Source organism: Carassius auratus, chromosome 17 (genome assembly GCF_003368295.1).
Source record: "Carassius auratus strain Wakin chromosome 17, ASM336829v1, whole genome shotgun sequence".
Lineage (NCBI taxonomy): Eukaryota > Metazoa > Chordata > Actinopteri > Cypriniformes > Cyprinidae > Carassius > Carassius auratus.
The window spans coordinates 12,979,681-12,998,651 of NC_039259.1; the positions used below are offsets into that span (position 1 = coordinate 12,979,681).

Genomic DNA, 18,971 nt, shown 5'->3' on the forward strand with positions numbered 1-18,971 from the left:
AAGAGGAAAAAAAAAAATAAGGATGAAACTCAAGTTGTAGTTGATGAAGACATTATAAAGAAAAAAAATATGATAATAATAGATATTTTGAAAAAGAGAAGCATTACTTTTCAGATTTTCTATTACATTTTTTGAACCATGTGAAGCTATGAAACATTTGACCAAACTCACATTTTTTACATTTTTACATTTACATTTTTTTCCATTTACAAGTATGGATATGATATTTACCCATCAACAAAAAAAAAATTACAACATCAGAGAACGATGAATTTAAATCACATTAAAAAAATTATTTAATATACAAACAACATTTTGTTATATATCTGTATGTAAATATATACGTGCATTATCTATATTTAACTATAAATTATAAATATACACAGTACACACGCATATATTATGTAAACACAAACTTTTATTTTGGATGCGATTAATTGTTTGACATCACTAATTATTTATTATATTCTTAATATTGTAAATGAAAAAAAAATGCAACATTTCAAGTCGGTTAAGCGTAACTTCCGGGCCAAGACGAGCAGCATAGCTCCGCCCTCTTCGGCCATTTTCCCCTTCCTTCAGTTTTATTTCTCCGGACAGGATACTGTCACCCGGAAGTTTCTAATGGATGATGTTGGCGATTACAGCGCGCTGATTTGCTTGTCACTGAAGCGAGAGCAGGATGTGAGCTGTCGGAATCCCCATCAGTGTCCTCCAGCATGAAGAGGAGAAGCGCTTGACGGGATCTCGGTGAAGGTAGTGTGATCTCGGCAGGATGCTCCGGCTGTTCGCGGCTCTGGTGACTGTTGGGCTGCTGCTCGCCTGCTTCACTTCCTGGCTGTTTGACAGCTATGACAGCTCCCGGCACCCGAAGCGCAGTCTACACCCGTCCAGAGACACCGGCCCCCCGTACCCCGGCGGCCAGCGGGACAGGGTGTTCTGGTTTGTGCAGGTGAGAGAGAGGTCATGAATGTGTCACACTGTCATTAGTCCGTCACTGGGCTCATCGTGTGATTGATTGGGGACGGCTTTTATTTTGCGTTCTTTCATAATAATTAATTCATCGCGCGGTAAAGACGGCTGTTGTGTGAAAGATTTAAGCAATGAAATATTTAGGCAATTGTATTGCCATTGACATTGTATAGTTTAACTGTATTGCCTAACTTCTATAACCATGAGTGCTCGATAAACTGGTATGGTCACGACGAGACGAGTGTGTGTGGGCTACAAAAACTGAAAGGACTTGTTTTCCCATTGAGGACACGTCACACACTTCCACTGATAGTCTTTTGTAATAAGTCATATAGAGTTTACAGACAGTTTGCTGATTTCATTGATAAATATTAATATGTTACTCTTAATACAAAATACTGGGTAGACCTACAAGAGGTCTTTCCACTAATGCATTTTTTAATAGGTAAAAAAAAAACTATATGTATATGCATTATTACTATTTATGATAGAATAACACCGTTTGAGTAACGCAATAAAAAAAAGTTAAATCTGGATATATAATATATTATTTTAGAATAACCTTATTATTCTGCTGTTAGTTAATGATCAGTGAAAATATTTATTATATATATATATATATATATATATATATATATATATATATAACATTTGTAAAGCTGTCTAATATGTGAAGAGGCCAACGATGAAAGTTAATAATTGGTTCTTTAAATATGAGTCTGTAAAAACATATTGACCTGGAAAGACAAATGGAATAGTTATTTTTATTAAAAGATTTCAAAATGGAAGACTTAATGTGTGTGCGCATAACCCTTCTGATCACTATACTGTACAAGAAACTATGATTTAAAACATTGTAAAACATTAAAACGTAACCATCACAACAATTATTTGTCCTAAAAATAATATATGTATAATATAGCATCATTCTTTAATTCACCTGCTTAGAAATGTTTGCGCACACTAAAATGACTAAAATGTTTTATTAACATATACTGATACTATTTGGTTTTTTCTATCTACACTATGTACTGTATGACATCCTGGACACATATACTTGTCACATCAGATATGTATTATACAGTGTGCATAAAGCCCCAGTGTCATAGTTTGGATGATAAAACATGAATCCTTCTGCTGACTCGCACCCAAGACTTGTCTCCTCTAATATCCCAGTGACACTTATTCTATAAACAGGCGAGTTTTATGTGTGAGATTTCCAGCACTCACCGTTAACTACAAGCATGCTTGTGTGAAACCTCATTATTAACTGATTTTTAAACACGCTGCTTCCTCTGTGCAGGTTTCTGACATCCATATCAGTCGTTTCCGCGATCCCAGGCGCATTCCAGACTTCGAGAAGTTCTGTAGTGACACTATTGATGTGATCAAACCTGACCTCGTGCTGGCCACAGGTGAGCTGCCATACATTGCTTACTGTATATGAAGTCAAATGAGATTTTATACATGCATGCAACATAAACCCACATTTTGACTTTATTTAACAGGGGACTTAACAGATGCAAAGACTGAGAATAAAATGGGCTCTCTTCAGCATGAAGTGGAGTGGCAGGCCTACCACAACGTCCTGAAAAGATCACGAGTGCTGGAACGAACTAAATGGATTGACATTCGAGGAAACCATGGTGAGTATTATTATTATTATTTTAAATGATGATTTTCAAGGCTGGAGATTAGAAAATATAGATCATTGTCAAACCGGTTTACCCAAACAATCCAACCCGAATTTGAGGTCAAATATAACTATTAAAGGGTAGATAGGTAGTGATTTAAAAAAAATATATATATATTTTTTTATTAATTTGTATGATGAAAAGGGAAAATATGAAAGATAAAAAAAAAATAACCTTGCATATGAAAGGTTACGGTTTTTAGAAAAAGTAAGCATGAAAATCCACCTTTAAACATAAACTGGAGCAGAAGCAGACTGTCCAGAGATCATTATGAAGGTTTGGGTGAGAGAGCTAAAATAAAGCGCAGAAATAAGCTTCCTCTTTGCATGTCACTGTTGGTCAGGGACAAATAATTGTTTGTCTTTGTCCCAGTGTCTGTTGGCAGTAAAACAATTAAAGGACATTGAGTGAAGACAGCTGGACACTCTTATGTCACACTAATGACTTGAAATGAAGCCTACTCTATTAAACAGGATATTGCCGCTTGTTGTGACTCAGAACAAACTATAGTGGGTTAATAACAACTTTGCAATCACAAGGCTGTTTATCATTACTCCTCCAGTTTCCTATCTTTATTTAAAGTGATAGTTTACCACAAAAAGATATTTCTGCAGTGTTATTTATATATATATATATATATATATATATATATATATATATATATATATATATATATATATATATATATATACATATACATATATATATATATATATACATATATATACATATTTTGAATTAGCTGAATTAGCAATTTTTTCCATAATTTTGTATGTACTTATGTCATTAATTTTTTTTTATATATTTCTATTTAGCTTTAAATTCTTTTACATTTTTTGTAATTTTAGTACTTCAACTTTTTAAAGTTCCGATAGTTACAATGGCAATCATTATAAATTGATTTTTTTTCATTTATACATATTCCAAACCTATATGATTTTTTTTTTTGACTGTCAAACACAAAAATAGATATTTAGATAATTTTTCATGCTGCTCTTTTCCATACAATTGGTTGCTGATTCAGACTGAAAACCTAGAAACACGTGCCATAAAAGTACACCTACACTACATTCCAAGTCTTCGGAGGCCATTTGATAGCTTTGCGTGAGAAACAGACTGAAATTCAAGTCATTATACTGAACGAAATTATAATTCGCCATAGCTCTACTGACATATATCCCTTTAAGCCTCTTTTTACAACCAGATGGGTGTGAAACGTTAAGTTTCCAGTGATAAATCCACACTAAAACAAAGTGCATTGCCATGCAACAGAATCGCAGCCAATCAAAACACATTTGATAATTAATATCCAGTTAAATGGAAAGGATTTGGATCATTGAGATTTATTTTGAACAGATAAAATATACATAATTCTTTATGTTCAGCAGCTGTGTTTCATCTGATATTATTATATTAATATTTAGCTAAGCAGGGCTCTAGACTGTGACCAAATGCTCGCATTTGGGACCTTTTTTTCTGCCGGTGCGGCTACATTTTGTGAACGGTCGCAGTAGTGTGACACTTCCATTTCCGTTGCATATGAGAAACGTCAAACAAAACAAAAGCGTGAAACGAAATCCCGCTACTCATTTGAGCTGCTAAGCGCAGACCGTTTATCAGCTTGGACCATGATGAAAACAAACTGGTCCATACTCAAAACTGCTTTACCTCGAAAACAAAAACAGCACTGCGAGATCCAGTGAAAAGCGTCTGAATTCGCCGCAGGATGAATAAAGATTGCTGCGAGATCTGGTGAGATGCGATCAAATTTTCAATGACTTTCAAGCATTTCATCCAACTGTTTCCAGCACTTTAAAGCTCCAAAGTGATCCGATTTCGATGTTATTTTTAATGGGATGACCAAAATATACTGTGGTGAACAAACACTAATGTAAAATGTTAAAAATACATCAATCACCATTATAACCTGTAAGTGGCGGCAGATTTGTATTTTGAAATGGTAAAATCACAATTATAAACTGTTCTAAAATATCAAATCATCAAGAAATCAGATTTCTTTCTGAATTTTGCACTTATTTGTGTATGAAGTACAGTACAGTTATAGTATTGCGTTGCAGACTGATTTAAAGGTGTGCCCCTAAATTTTCTTCTTGTGCTCTTAAAAATGTTCAGTCAGGGGTTACAGTGCTCCTAGTGCAATAGTTAGTCTGGAGCCCTGCTATGAAGAATGCATGGACTTTTTGGTGGTGGCTAATGAACATCTCTAATGAACTCCCATATCTCGCATATCATTTTTCCTCTATTCCCATTATCCCATTTCCCCACAGGTCCTGTAACTGGTGTTACATTACGAAAACTGCCAGACCTGTAATAAGAGCTCAGTTATTTTGTCCCTGCTCTTCTTTCATTTCCAGGAAATCTTGTCTTATATTTTCTTCTTGTCTCCTCAGATGCCTTTAATATTATTTCACTGGAGAGCGTGAACAATTATTACAGGTCTGTACAAATATTACAAATGCAGAACATAATGACTATAAAGCTACAAGAAGGTTCCAAATATTAAAGTCGACAATAATGCGCACTTAATGGTCTTATTGAGAAGAAATGTTGTGTTATTTTTCTCCATTCCTGAACACTTAGGAAATACTCTGCCAATCAGAAAGTTGGATCCTTCCACTACATACACAGAACTCCTTTTGGGAACTACTCTTTTATTTGTGCCGATGCCACTCTGACCCCTGGACCCAAACGACCCTATAACTTCTATGGAATTATCAATCAGGTATTAGAGATTATTTTAGCTTTGCTTCTGTAAATGTGATGACAACTCTCCCCTTCGGCTGAAATGTGATGTTCCCCATAGACTCAGATGGACATGTTGGCGACTTTTAGAGAGGAGAGTCTGAGCAGTAACAACTCCATCTGGTTTGGACATTATACCACTTCCACTGTCATCTCCCCCTTCCCAGGAATCCGAGAGCTCATGAGGTTTGGAAAAATCTTGTGTTGAAACTGTCAACCAATCTGAAATGGTTCCCTACTGACCGCCAATAATGGCCCACTTAGCCAGGAAGAGAGCATGTGACCAGCATATAAAGTGACCAGTAACTGTTCTGTTAGGGGTTGGTTTATCTGAGATGAGATTACATTACAATAAAGGACCAGCAGGAAAAATTATAATTAAATAACAGTGCAAAATTTCTATACATGACTATACTGAAAACATTAGAAAACAACTTAAAATGTTTTTAGAGTTTGTGAGGTTTAGTCCATATAAAAATTATAATACGATAATATAACATTTTTGATCAGTGGTGTAGATTAATAGAAATAAATACAGTTACTTACAACATCAAGTCTCTACAAAATATTGTAATGAAAACAAGAAAAACAATGATTGACTTATAGACTTTATGTATGTATATATATATATATATATATATATATATATATATATATATATATATATACTTAGACCATACGCACTTTTGTTTCTGTCTATACAAAAGTAATCATACAAATTATTTCAAATCCGTAACTCAAAAAATCTGAATGTGTGTTTGTGTGCGTATATGTGGGTGTGTATATAAATATATATTAGTATTAGTATTAGTTAATAGTGCTGTCAAATGATTAATATTTTCTTAAATAAAAGTTTTTGTGTACATAATATATGCGCAGGCACTGAGTATATACAGTGGGGATCGAAAGTTTGGGCACCCCTTGCAGAATCTGTGAAAATATGAGTAATTTTCAAAAAATAAGAGAGATCATACTAAATGCATGTTATATTTTATTTAGTACTGTCCTGAGTAAGATATTGTACATAAAATATTTTAACATTTATTCCACAAGACAAAAAAAAAAATGCTGAAATTATTAAAATAACCCCACTCAAAAGTTTGGGAACCCTTGGTTCTTAATACTGTGTTCTGTTACCTGATGATCCTCGGCTGTCTTTCTGTTTTGTGATGGTTGTGCATGAGTCCCTTGTTTATACTGAACAGTTAAACTGAGCAGAAAAATCTTTAAGGTCCTGCAGATTCTTCAGTTTTCCAACATCTTTACATATTTGAACCCATCCAGCAGGGACTTTATGATTTTGAGATACATCTTTTCAGACTGAGGACATTTGAGGGACTCAAACACAACTATTTAAAAAGATTCAAACATTCACTGATGCTCCAGAAGGAAACAAGATGCATTAAGAGCTGGGGGGTGAAAACTTTTGAACATGATGAAGATGGCCAAATTTGTCTTATTTTGTTGAAATATAATTGTTTTCCATTTAGTTCTGCCCTTCGTAAGCAACAGAAGATCAAGGTAAATTGTACTTAATTTGTGTACCGGGAAACATACAAGTATCTTCTGTTGCTTACGAAGGGCAGAACTAAATGGAAAACAATTATATTTCAACAAAATAAGACAAATTTGGCCATCTTCATCATGTTCAAAAGTTTTCACCCCCCAGCTCTTAATGCATCTTGTTTCCTTCTGGAGCATCAGTGAATGTTTGAATCTTTTTTAATAGTTGTGTTTGAGTCCCTCAAATGTCCTCAGTGTGATAAGATGCATCTCAAAATCATAAAGCCACTGCTTGAAAGGGTTCAAATATGCAAAGATACTGGAAAACTGAAGAATCTGCAGGACTTTAAAGATTTTTCTGAAGAACGCTGCTCAGTTTAACTGTTCAGAACAAACAAGGGACTCATGCACAACCATCACAAAACAGAAAGACAGTCGAGGATCATCAGGAAACAGAACACAGTATTAAGAACCAAGGGTTCCCAAACTTTTGAGTGGGGTTATTTTAATAATTTCAGAATTTTTTTTTGTCTTGTGGACTAAATGTTAATATCTTTTATGCACAATATCTTACTCAGGACAGTACTAAATAAAATATTACATGCATTTAGTATGATCTCTCTTATTTTTTTAAAATTACTCATATTTTCACAGATTCTGCAAGGAGTGCCCAAACTTTCGAGCCCCACTGTATGTATATATATATATATATGTTATGTATATATAAATACACACATGCATTTAAGAAAAAATATTTATGTTTATATATTCAATATATTTTTATATAATATAAAATATAAATGTATAAATGTATATACGGTACATGTAAATATTTTGAAAATATATACTGTATGTGTATATATTCATATGTACATAATAAATAAATACAGTACACACACATATTGTGCAAACAAAAACTTTTATTTTGAATGCGTTTGACAGCACTTATATACATGCGCATATATATATATATATATATATCAGTAACTTTTTAATTAATTCAAATATTTCATTTTATTAACCTGTTAAACTTTCCAGTGTTTATTTAAACCTTGTAGCCAGTAGTTTCTTTATTAAAAAAATATCTTGATTTAAAAAAACAAAATCCCTATATGTTGCAAAAGTGCTTACAATTTTTGTGTGCAATGATCCGTTAGTGACCTGTAAGTGGCCTGTGACTGTGCCATCTGAGGCTGCGACTTTTCAAATGTCATTCTAAATCCGATCTGAGACCGTGCCATCTGACCTTCATCTGAACCCTAGAACATGAATTCTGGTCTGAAATGCTGTAATATTCAGTCATAGTGCTGTTAAACACTTGTAGGGAATAATGCTAAAGAGCTAACAAGCTGCATTCGATTCTGTTTTATAATTTTCACCATATTCTGTTGAGTCTCAAATTTGATCCATTGTTTTTTTACAGTACAGCCGTGGCGTATTTGTGTGGGCACCTACATACACTAGGAGGCTTCATGCCGGTCCTGCACAGTCGACATCAAGGAGGCACGCTGGAGTTAGAGCTGGGAGACTGGATGGACAACCGCAGGTAGGTTCCCACGCTCAAGGGAATGCTGCATGATGAACATAGCTGACTATGTAAGCAAATACAAGAACAACATCTGATATATGAGGAATACGGTCACACTTTATTTTAGGGTCCAATTCTCACTATTAACTAACCATTTACTATGACTTTTGCCTCAATTAACTCCTTATCTGCTGCTTATTAATAGTTTATAAGGTAGTTGTTTAGTTTAGGGTATTGAGTAGGATTATGGATGTCATGCATTATATGTACTTTATAAGCACTAATAAACAACCAGTATGTTAATAATAGACATGCTAATAAGCAAGTAGTTATTAGTGTGAATTGGACCCTATACTAAAGTGTTACCAGGAATACATAGCTTACCTTAGCGGTTATAAATGCACTGACACAAAGTTTCTCACTTGGTTCAGGTACAGGATATTGGCTTTCGACCATGACCTGCTTAGTTTCACTGACATGACGTTTGAGGACTGGCCAGCTGTGCTCATCACCAATCCCAAAGACGCCCAGTACCTGCACCCAGGAGTGGAGCCTCTGGGTCGTATCCGCAGGTCCACGCACATCAGGTGTCTCTACGTGTGTCCTCTTGAAACTCCAAGCGCTCAGAAACATTATCGTCTCTCATCCAAACCTCACATCTATGTTTATTCTCTGAAAGCCTGTCTTGTTCTGTCCTACAGAGAAACGTCATAGTTTGAGATTGCACTAATTGCTCAATGTGCCGTGTGTCGCTTCTACAGGCTCCTGGCTTTCTCTGAATCTCCAATCACAGCTGTGCATGTGAATGTGGATGGAGTTTCACTGGGGAAAGCGTTTAGCGCAGGGGGTCCTTTATACGTGCTGCAATGGGACCCAACGCTATACACTACAGGACTGCACACGATCAGAGTTAAAGTGGAGGTAAATAATGATTCGAACAAACCCCTATTTCTAGTATTAAACATGGCTCATTTAGAAGAGTTGCTGTTGCGCTTCTAAACCGTTTTGCCTGGTCCTGTAGACTTTATAAGAGTAATATCTGGAGACCAGAATATTGTAGAGATGGACTTCAGCAACCAACAAGAAAACACAGGAGAACAACATGCCATGAAAACCTTAGCAAACATAGCAATTGTTTATTTGAATGGATAGAAATGGTTGTATTGTTACTGTAAGGAAATGGTACAGTGTGAGCTTTTCTCATTTGTGCTCTGGCTCCGTGTCCCAGGACTCTGCAGGTCGCTCAAAAGTGCGAGAGCAGCCATTCACACTGGAGGAAGGCCTCACTCCTAGCTTCGGCTTCATGCAGTCCTTCATCCTCCTCACAGACCACTACATACTGGTACAAAAATGAAAGCAAATCATTGATCTCAATAAATATTGGAATGGCTGTTTACTTCATTCTTCAGTTAGGGATGGAGATAAAATGAGGGGATAAGGGAAAAAATGAAAATTCTGTCATTAATTACTCACCCTCATGTCGTTCCAAACCCGTAAGACCTTTGTTCATCTTCAGAACACTAATTAAGAAATTTTTGTGAGTTACTGACACTTTTTGTGAATAATTTTTGGGTGAACTATCCCTTTAAATTCTCATAGCTTTAAACATGGCATAATTAATTATATTGTATTGGATTTTTAGAAGATTAAAATCTGTGTCTGGGATAAGGATTCAACAGTAAATACTCTGCATAAAACACATTTATCACAAAAGTACATCAAAAGTTTATAGTTAATAGTTTGCTGTTAATGAATATCATATGCATGTCAATGGCTGTGTGTTTTCACAGGCACGGATTGGCTTTGTGGGCATAGTTTTACTAAACCTTGCTGGGCTTGTGCTCTTCAGATTTATGCCTGTATCTTCTATAAGAGGTATTTATGTGGTCCTGTCATTATAACTGAATATAAATGGTCTTCAGGAGCATAATAGACACTTAACACTATATACTCTTATAATCCATCAGGATTGTCCTCTCAAGAGTGGACATCTCTGCATCTTGTCAGTAAAAGCAACACGTTCTTCTATCCTCTGCTGCTGTTCAACCTGTGTACAGCATTAGGTAAGTCGTATTATAAACGTACATTAAGCATTATCAAATTGACTACAGAGAGCACCAATGGCCTGACGATTGTTTTTACACTTAACCGCATGATCTGAACCTTGTTTAATGATGACTAATATTTAATTCAAGTGTCCACTTTATCTTTATTATTTGGCCGGAAATGCTTTATTTTGTAATCGCATATTGGGAAAGATATTGATTTATTCTCTTGTGCTTGCATAGGTTTATAAATGATTTACCTTATAAATCTGAGGAAATGGCGCACATTACGTTCCCAGATGAATGTTATAACAAAACAACATGCAGAGATGGAGTCTGAGATGCTCCCCACATGTAAATGATAACAGCCGCTCCAAGATGTATGAACTCAACCTACAATACACGCTTGTAAATAATTATATATACGTATATTAAACCTGCATCAAATATATTTATTTAATTAAATCACAGCATTTGACACTTTCACAATAACATTATGATTTTTAAATGGGTTTAATATATCATTGAGTCTTGGAAAATGGTCTAATAATGCATTTATGGATTCTCCTCTGGGGAACGTGCCACTTCCGGTATTTTGTCAGTTAGTAGGCACGGTTAACTGAGTACTTGAATTGAATCGAGGAATCCTGACAGCCCAGGCCTAGTCTGAATTTACATTCAACACCATATGGATGTAGAGGGATCGTTCACCCAAATGAAAATTTAGCTGAAAATTTACTCATGTTGTCACATTCTAAATGATATTTATTATAACAAGTTGTTCTGTGGAACACCAAAGATAGATTAAACTGAAAAAAATGATTTAGTCCCATTTACTTTCATTGTATGAACAAAAAAAACAAATGTGTTTTTCTTCAAAATATCTCCACAAAATAAAGAAAGTCATACAGGTTAGGAATGACATGAGGGTGAGTAAATGTTGACGCTGACAGAAACAGAATTTTTAAGGTGTCACTTGTTTTGATCCTCATAAGGTTACACTGCGAAATGAATAATCATGATTACAATATCAAGGGAAAATTTGAAATTGTGTAGCCCTTCTTAGTGAAGATTTTTCAGAATGAACTTGGTCTCAACATGTCCTTGCAATTACTGTGAAGAAAGAACAGAGCATTTTATATTCTGTTTTTTCAGGTCCATGGTTCATTGGCGAAGTCATTGATGGACACAAAGGAGCCTGCTTTGCTTTTGGCGTGTTAGTGGATGGCCATTTCCTTCAAGGCAGTCTTTCCTATGTCGTGGGAGTCACACAGGTAATTCAAGACCTACAGTAGGTGCAGATCATACTAATCGTAACGACTGGGTCCTAACATGCCGTCTGTCATCCACAGGTGCTCTTCTTCAATATGCCTCTCACTTATTACCTCTGCTGGAGTCTTCATCACAGGTCTCGCGGTACCAGCTTTCGCTCGCATTTCTGCCGGCCAGGCAGACGCTGGAGGAATCTGGCCATGCACATGGGCATGCTGGTCCTCATGATTTGGCAGGCCTATTCTTGCTACTTCCTGCTGGAGACCTATGGGCTGCTGGCATTCTTCCTCTCTCCCGTACGTACCTGGGCCCTGCTCATGGGTCTGCTGTTGGTGTACAGGGCATGGTGGGGAACACCTCCTAACTTCTTCAGTGGCAGCAAGACCAAGCGGCCTTCATGACGGTGACAGCTGAAGAGAGGCCTTCACCTGCATCATGTTTTGTGCCAAGCTCTTCCCTCCATTCACAGCGGTCTTCACGATAGAGATAGAGGATAGAGAAAATAGTATTCAGTTAATATATAATAATATCTTAATGTTTCAATGAAACTGCCACCGATCAGTCAATATGGATCCTCAAATTGTTTTCATGCATATAAACTACACTGTAAAGAAGGGATTCTATAATTTTTTTTACACCTGTAGACAAGGTATAATACGTGAAGGATGATTTAAGGGATGAAGCCAGTCATTATGGGCTATAAATGATTTTATCTACCAATCTACCAAAGTAGTTCCAAAAGAAGCCAAAGCATCAAGCTTTGCATGTCACCAAGCAACACACAAATTTAAACTGTGTATGGAACGCTGCTCAGCCAATCAGATTAGACCAGGGGTGTCCAATCCTGCTCTTGGAGGGCTAATATCAGTTTCCCTCAAGGGCTGTCACTGCTAATTATTTTAGTAGTCAGGTATTCAGTCGATTATTCTGATGATTAATCGTGTAATCGGATTACTGTATTTCATTTTTTTGTAGTAAAAAATTAGCCCTAAGCGAACAATAGCCTTTTAAAATTACTTCAAATGTATATACACTAGTCAACATTTGAAGTGGATCAAAATATTTAAATCAAAGTTGTTCTTAAACTAAAAGCATAATGCGTTCTTGTCTTAGGAAAACTTTGAACTTTTTTTATCCACTTCAGATGTTGACTACTGTGTAATAGCAATGAGGCAATAATAATTAGTTCAAATAAAGTATCAAAAGCAAGTAATCGTATGGTTTTCTTGAACAAAACTGTTAAAATGCATAATGTATTAGAAACGAGCTAACGTACATTACGCATTATAACAAATGCCTGCAGAGGGCGCCACTCACAACATTTAATTCAATGGTCCACATAATCTTTCATTTTAGGCTGTTTCTTTATGACAGTTTTTTGAATATGTGTACATCAAATCTCAGAGCAAGGGTTTAAACTTTTATTTTAAATTGTGGTTGACAGTTATCATATTGAGAAAGTAATGTATTCCCCAGTGTATGTGCAAGTTTATAAATGATTATCCTTACAAATCTGATTCTGATTCAACTGAATCTGGTGCACATTGCATTCCCAGATGAATGTTATAGTAAACTCAAACTCACAGCAATATGCGGCAATGGAGTTTGAGATGATCCATGCATGTAAATTATAACAGTTTGTGTAGAGCAGCATTTACTGCTAACTGAACCACTCTGACATGCACTTACGTAACCTACACGCATGTGCGGATATACTTAATTGAATCATAGCGTTTGTGAATTCACAGTATCATTATGCTTTATTATAATTTTAAAATGGTTATTATTTATGCAGCCTTGGTAAATGGTCTTATAATGCATCTTGTCAGATTCTCGTCCGTAGAATGTGCCACTTTGCCATTTACTCGACAATGGCAAAATGCAATAGAGGATTTTTAAAACTGAGTACTCAAATTAAATGGAGGAATTGTGACAGCCCTATTTCACTCCAACACACTTGTCTGGAAGTTTGTAGTGCGTTTAAAGACCCTGATTACTATGGTTCAGGTGTGTTAAATTAGGGTGGGACCTAAACTCTGCAGAACAGAGGCACTCCAGGGATTAAGCGATCAGGACTTTATAATGACTAAATGACTGTACATTATCCCACTTATTACACCACTGCTTAACAAAATAAATATTGAATTTGAGCTCTTTTAAATTTATTGCAACAAGAAATTGCCTTGAACAGTGTCCAATTACATGTTTTAGAAGTCATTGTACAAAATTACTTGACACAGAATGCCAACATTGACAAGAATATGTCGGCATTAAAGGGATAGTTCACCCAAAATTGACATCAGTCACTCAATTAATTCCATACCTGTAGGACTTTCGTTCATCATTCATCAAAACACAAATGAAGATGTTTTAAGAGAAGCTCAACCACACATGCTTGATGCATGAGAACAAACCAAACTTTTCCAAGCAGGAAAGGGACAGAAATATTTCAGTAATCATTAAAACATCTTTATTTGTGTTTCAAAGACTTTCAAGTGTTGTGTATTGTGTTTTGATATCATTTTGAACAACAACTAACTGATTATACATATTACAAATGATGAAACCACTATATTTATCTAGATGAGAATGAATGTAGAACATTTTTGTTGCATAGTCACAGTTAATACACTTAATAATGTCCACTTCAACACATGCTGAGGATTAAAGCCAGACTTTTTGGGCTGCTGAAGGGAACATCCCAATGCAGCACATAAAAGAAGACACTGAACACATGGAAATAGTCAAATGTGCACAACTCTGTCAAATGTTTATTAGGGAAATGTTGTGAAGCAGCTCTTTTATAGTAGGTTTTTCACAGTTGCAGACCACACAAACACAATGGCCATCAGTTAGTTTGAAAAGCGGCTCTGTGTTGCCATTGAGGTCTCCCTTTTTTGCCCTCATAATCCAGAAAGAGCTGCGACAAGAGTTTCTGGTGGATTCACTGACATTCCCGTTCTCTCTCAGGAAAGTAAAGACTTGAACAATAGGCTGCTCTAGTTTGTCTTTCAATGCCCTGAATGTTTTTGTTTTTTTAAAGAGTTTTGTTGCCATTTTAAGGCGCATAACAGTGAGAACGAACCTTTTTAGAAGATTCCACATTTACTCTGTATGTTAATCTAGATTTGTGGTGAACCAACAGGACTTTGAATGTTTGATGATGAAATATCTGCTAATATGTGATTTGGTTTGAACTGCTGTATATCTTGTTTTATTATTATGTTATAGTATGCATCCACATTGATATTGTAATGTATATTCCTTCCAGCTGTTCTGCACTGTTTCATGGGCATTCTGGGTTTCTCTGGGTCACGTGGCTTTTGTAGTTCATGCCGGAAAGTGCTGTTCACAATTTGTTTTGTGGAAGGCACAAAATAGGTTCTTTTCAGTGAATAATGAATACATATTTACTTGGAATTGAATCAGAATTCTCTTTTAACAATTGGCTTCACCACAAAATACTGCCAAAATAGATTCTTTATTCTGTTTTACACCTGACAATGTTGCTTTCCAACATGAAATTACCTCAATTTATATTTGCCATGTTTCTGCAACTCTGAATCATCTTGTATTGAGATTTATATTGTTTTTTTATGTACACCAAATTAAAGGGGTTTCATATTGTGACATATTTTGTTGTTTCCTTTCTTTCCTTTGACACAGAAATAATGACTGATGAAAGATCAGACTTGCAGGAATAAATTAAATTTTTTAATATTTATAAAAATGGAAACAGTTATTTCAAATCATCAAGATTTTTGATCAAATAAATGCTGCCTTGGTGAACATAAGGGACTTTCCCAAATACTTGTTAACGAACTATATGTATGTGCATTTTCAGTGTCAAACCTCAAACGGTGCTTGAAACTATATACATATTACCAAAAACTGACAGTAAATTTATTTTAAAATTGACACTTAGAGCAAGGCAAACATCATTACATTACAAATTTTAATTTTAATGTTGGGTGAACTATTTCCTATAATTTTAGGTCAACTTAGCTGATGCATTTATTCAAAATGACTTGCAGCACACTTAAAGGGACAGTCCCACTGGAGAAACTTCAAATATCTTTTTGATAGTCCCTTTTTAGTTACCTTTCGGTTACCAGCCCAGATTTATAATGACTGCACCAGATGCAGATGTTTGACAACGTTTACCGATATTGCCTCCAGTCATCATGGAGCAAAACGCCCCTGAAATATGCATAGTGCATACATGCATTAAAATAAACACAGTTCATGCAATATGCATGCAAAGTACACTTCAATACACGAGAAAATAATAACAATAATAAACTCACACCTCCCATGTTTTCTATAACATTCACAACAGTTTCCAACACCTGTAAAATTAAGAGGAGAAATACAGTGTACAAAAGGTTTATGGCATCTTTCATGTGAGGAAACATCTGGCCCGTCTTTACCCAGCGGCTGAGCTGCACAAGATCTTCTTCATGCTTCTCAATGTAGTTCAACACAACAAACCTCTCCCTGTGAACATATTGTATTGTTGCAAGTTGGTAATATGATACCATGTATACAATCGACAAAGTATGTTTGTAACCAGAAGGTAACCACCGGGATGCATCTGCACAGGGAGAGTATTGCACGTGAACACAAATGACCCACAGAAACTGACATAAACACTGAGGGCAGGACATACTGTACCTGTGATATAACAGCATCACTGATGGGACCCCCTATGTTGTCAAAGTATACATCAATGTCTGTGGGGCAGTGCTCCCTCAGCGCTGAGCTGATATCTCCTTTTTCGTAGTTTATCCCTGCTGTAAAACCCAGCTCTGTTACCAAGGCCTGGCATTTCTGGTCAGAGCCACAAATACCAGAACTATTTTCAAAATATGACACAATAAATAATTTTTTTTTTTTTTTTTCAATGTTAACTTACTTTTTAGTATTTATTATTTTTATTATATTTATTTATATTTTATACCCAAACATCATGAAATATAAAAAAATATTATTACGTTCCTGGGAGTCGCACCTGACACCATCTGTTTTATCATAAGATGTGTGATTTTACAGGATCTGACTGATTATTAACTTTGACATACAGTCATGCAGGGGTCCTGTCAATGATATCATTTCATATTTTAGGTTGTTTTGTCATGTTGATAGCACCAAATGACTTTGATTTGCTACACAAAATATTTTAGCAAAACTGTGTCATTGCTTTTTTCTGAGTAATAATAAATTATTATTCTAAACTAGGTTCATATTTAAGAATTTATATGTAAGAATTTCATTATTTAATGAGTTCTCTGTTCTTTATTACTGAATCAGTTGTATTACCATAATAATTTTCACTTTATGCCCCACCAAAAAAGAAATCATTCATATATATATATATATATATGCTAATTTACATATAATTGATTGATTTATTAATTTGGTCACACTTTATTTTAAGGTCCAATTTCTCGCTATTAACAAACCATTACTATGACTTTTGCCTTAAAAAACTCTTAATTAGCTGCTTATTAAAAGTTAGTATGCTAGTTATTAAGTTTAGGATTAAGGATGTAGAATATGGTCATGCAAAATATGTTTCATTAGTACTAATAAACAGCCAATATGTTAATAATGTGCATGCTAAACAATTTTAATAGTGAGAATTTGTCCCTATACTAAAGTGTTACTAAGTCTAACAGTCCAACAAAAATATAGTGAATAGACCGATTTCCTATTTCTAGTTGCATATTACCTGTCCAGCAATCGACCCACAAGCTCCAGCTGCTCCACTGATGACCATCTCCTGCTGGCTTCCTGGAGTCACATGACCTTTCTCTCTCACACGTAATAGAGCAGTGAGTCCAGGCATGCCCAGCGCTCCTAGAACATATGACAGGTGACCATCGACCATCTCTGGGTCAACCTGCGAGAACCACTACACCACACATCCACAAACCTGAAGACTATGAATCAACCTTGCCAAAATGAGCACTGTACCTTTTGCAAAAGGCTGCCATCCATCACACTGTAGGTTTGCCAAGGCCAGTTGAATGAGGTGACAGTAGTGCCCAGATAATGCCTGACTTGCTGGCCTCCACTACACCAACTCCATCTCCATCCATCCACACACTCCCCTAATCTCCATGGCAACATTCATCTCCAGGATCATCGTTCATGCGACAGTGCTGCACTGAGTTTGGTGTTAATATTCAATTCAATTCAATTCAGTTTATTTGCCAGACTCATGTTCAAAAGCCACACAAGACAGGACAGATAAAAACAAACAAAACAAACAAACAACAATCAGTAAGAAAAAAAAAAAAGCAAATACAATAATTAAAATACATACAGACATTTCAGCCAATGCACTCTCAGTCTGGATGTGTACCTGTAGCAACTCACTAAGGGATTTGAGAGTGCAACCATAATACTGTTAGTAGACTCATCCAGACGTTGCATAAATTTAAACATCAAATGTCTTAAAAGTGCTTTTAGTGTGGTTACTCCTACAGATACAAACATCTGACTAGCACTCCCTCCTCTGGGAACCTTGAGTTAAATTCTCATTGCATCATTGTAGGCAACTTGTAACTTCTGCATGGTAGATTTTTTGTAAGAAGACCACAGATGGGCTGTATAGAGGTGTACAGTAAGCTTTGAACAGAGCCACTTTAACTCGAGTAGAACAGTAACTAAACTTACGTGCTATGGTGTTTGCCTGTGCATAGAACTTAGAACACTGTCTGTATATGTCATCATCATCATTCATATCATCTGCAATACAATGACCAAGGTATTTAATCTTTTTGCAGACCTCAAGACAATTATTGGCTAGCATGAACACAGGAAAATTAAGCAATTTTTCCTGTTTCGTTCTGCATGTTTAAAACAGCACTTTTGCTGGAATTGTATTTTATATCAAATTCCACCCCATAATCAGAGCATATATTAAGAAGCTCCTGCTGCCCAGCACTATTCGGACTAAAAGTAACAAGGTCATCTGCATACATAAGATGATTCACCAGCATGCCACCAATCATACAGCCAGTGTTGCAACCATTAAGTCTCCTTGACAGTTCATCCATATATAAATTAAATAAGACAGGGGACAAGATTCCTCCCTGCCTAACACCATTCCCACATGAAATGAATGCATTTCGTGAAGTTCCTTTATGATACCTCAATAACAAACACCTGGTTGAGAGCGCAACACAA

General features: G+C 35.7%; 2 protein-coding genes across 2 annotated transcripts; one reads left to right on the plus strand and one right to left on the minus strand.

Annotated features, from left to right (window-relative positions):
* The first annotated feature begins 511 nt into the window (after window positions 1-511).
* tmem62 (transmembrane protein 62) lies at window positions 512-15,407 on the plus strand. Its single transcript, XM_026285900.1, has 14 exons — window positions 512-952; window positions 2,276-2,387; window positions 2,481-2,618; window positions 5,078-5,123; window positions 5,268-5,409; window positions 5,491-5,615; window positions 8,356-8,478; window positions 8,892-9,047; window positions 9,222-9,381; window positions 9,689-9,802; window positions 10,251-10,335; window positions 10,428-10,523; window positions 11,661-11,779; window positions 11,858-15,407. The coding sequence occupies exons 1-14, from the start codon at window positions 776-778 to the stop codon at window positions 12,176-12,178; spliced, it is 1,914 nt and encodes a 637-aa protein (XP_026141685.1). The 5' UTR covers window positions 512-775; the 3' UTR covers window positions 12,179-15,407.
* A 373-nt stretch (window positions 15,408-15,780) lies between these two features.
* On the minus strand, window positions 15,781-17,940 carry ptgr2 (prostaglandin reductase 2). Its single transcript, XM_026286783.1, is given in 7 exon segments — window positions 15,781-15,977; window positions 16,087-16,417; window positions 16,452-16,632; window positions 16,772-16,788; window positions 17,509-17,679; window positions 17,754-17,827; window positions 17,830-17,940. Coding segments are annotated over 7 exon segments (915 nt in total). The 5' UTR covers window positions 17,879-17,940; the 3' UTR covers window positions 15,781-15,885.
* Window positions 17,941-18,971: the final 1,031 nt, after the last annotated feature.

What these genes read in the sequence shown, in the direction of transcription:
- tmem62 (XM_026285900.1), top strand. Translation starts at nt 776, where the DNA reads ATGCTCCGGCTGTTCGCGGCTCTGGTGACTGTTGGGCTGCTGCTCGCC. An exon ending in GGAATCCGAGAGCTCATGAG is followed by an intron (nt 5,616 to 8,355) that starts GTTTGGAAAAAT and finishes GTTTTTTTACAG; the next exon opens with TACAGCCGTGGCGTATTTGT. An exon ending in CGATCAGAGTTAAAGTGGAG is followed by an intron (nt 9,382 to 9,688) that starts GTAAATAATGAT and finishes TCCGTGTCCCAG; the next exon opens with GACTCTGCAGGTCGCTCAAA.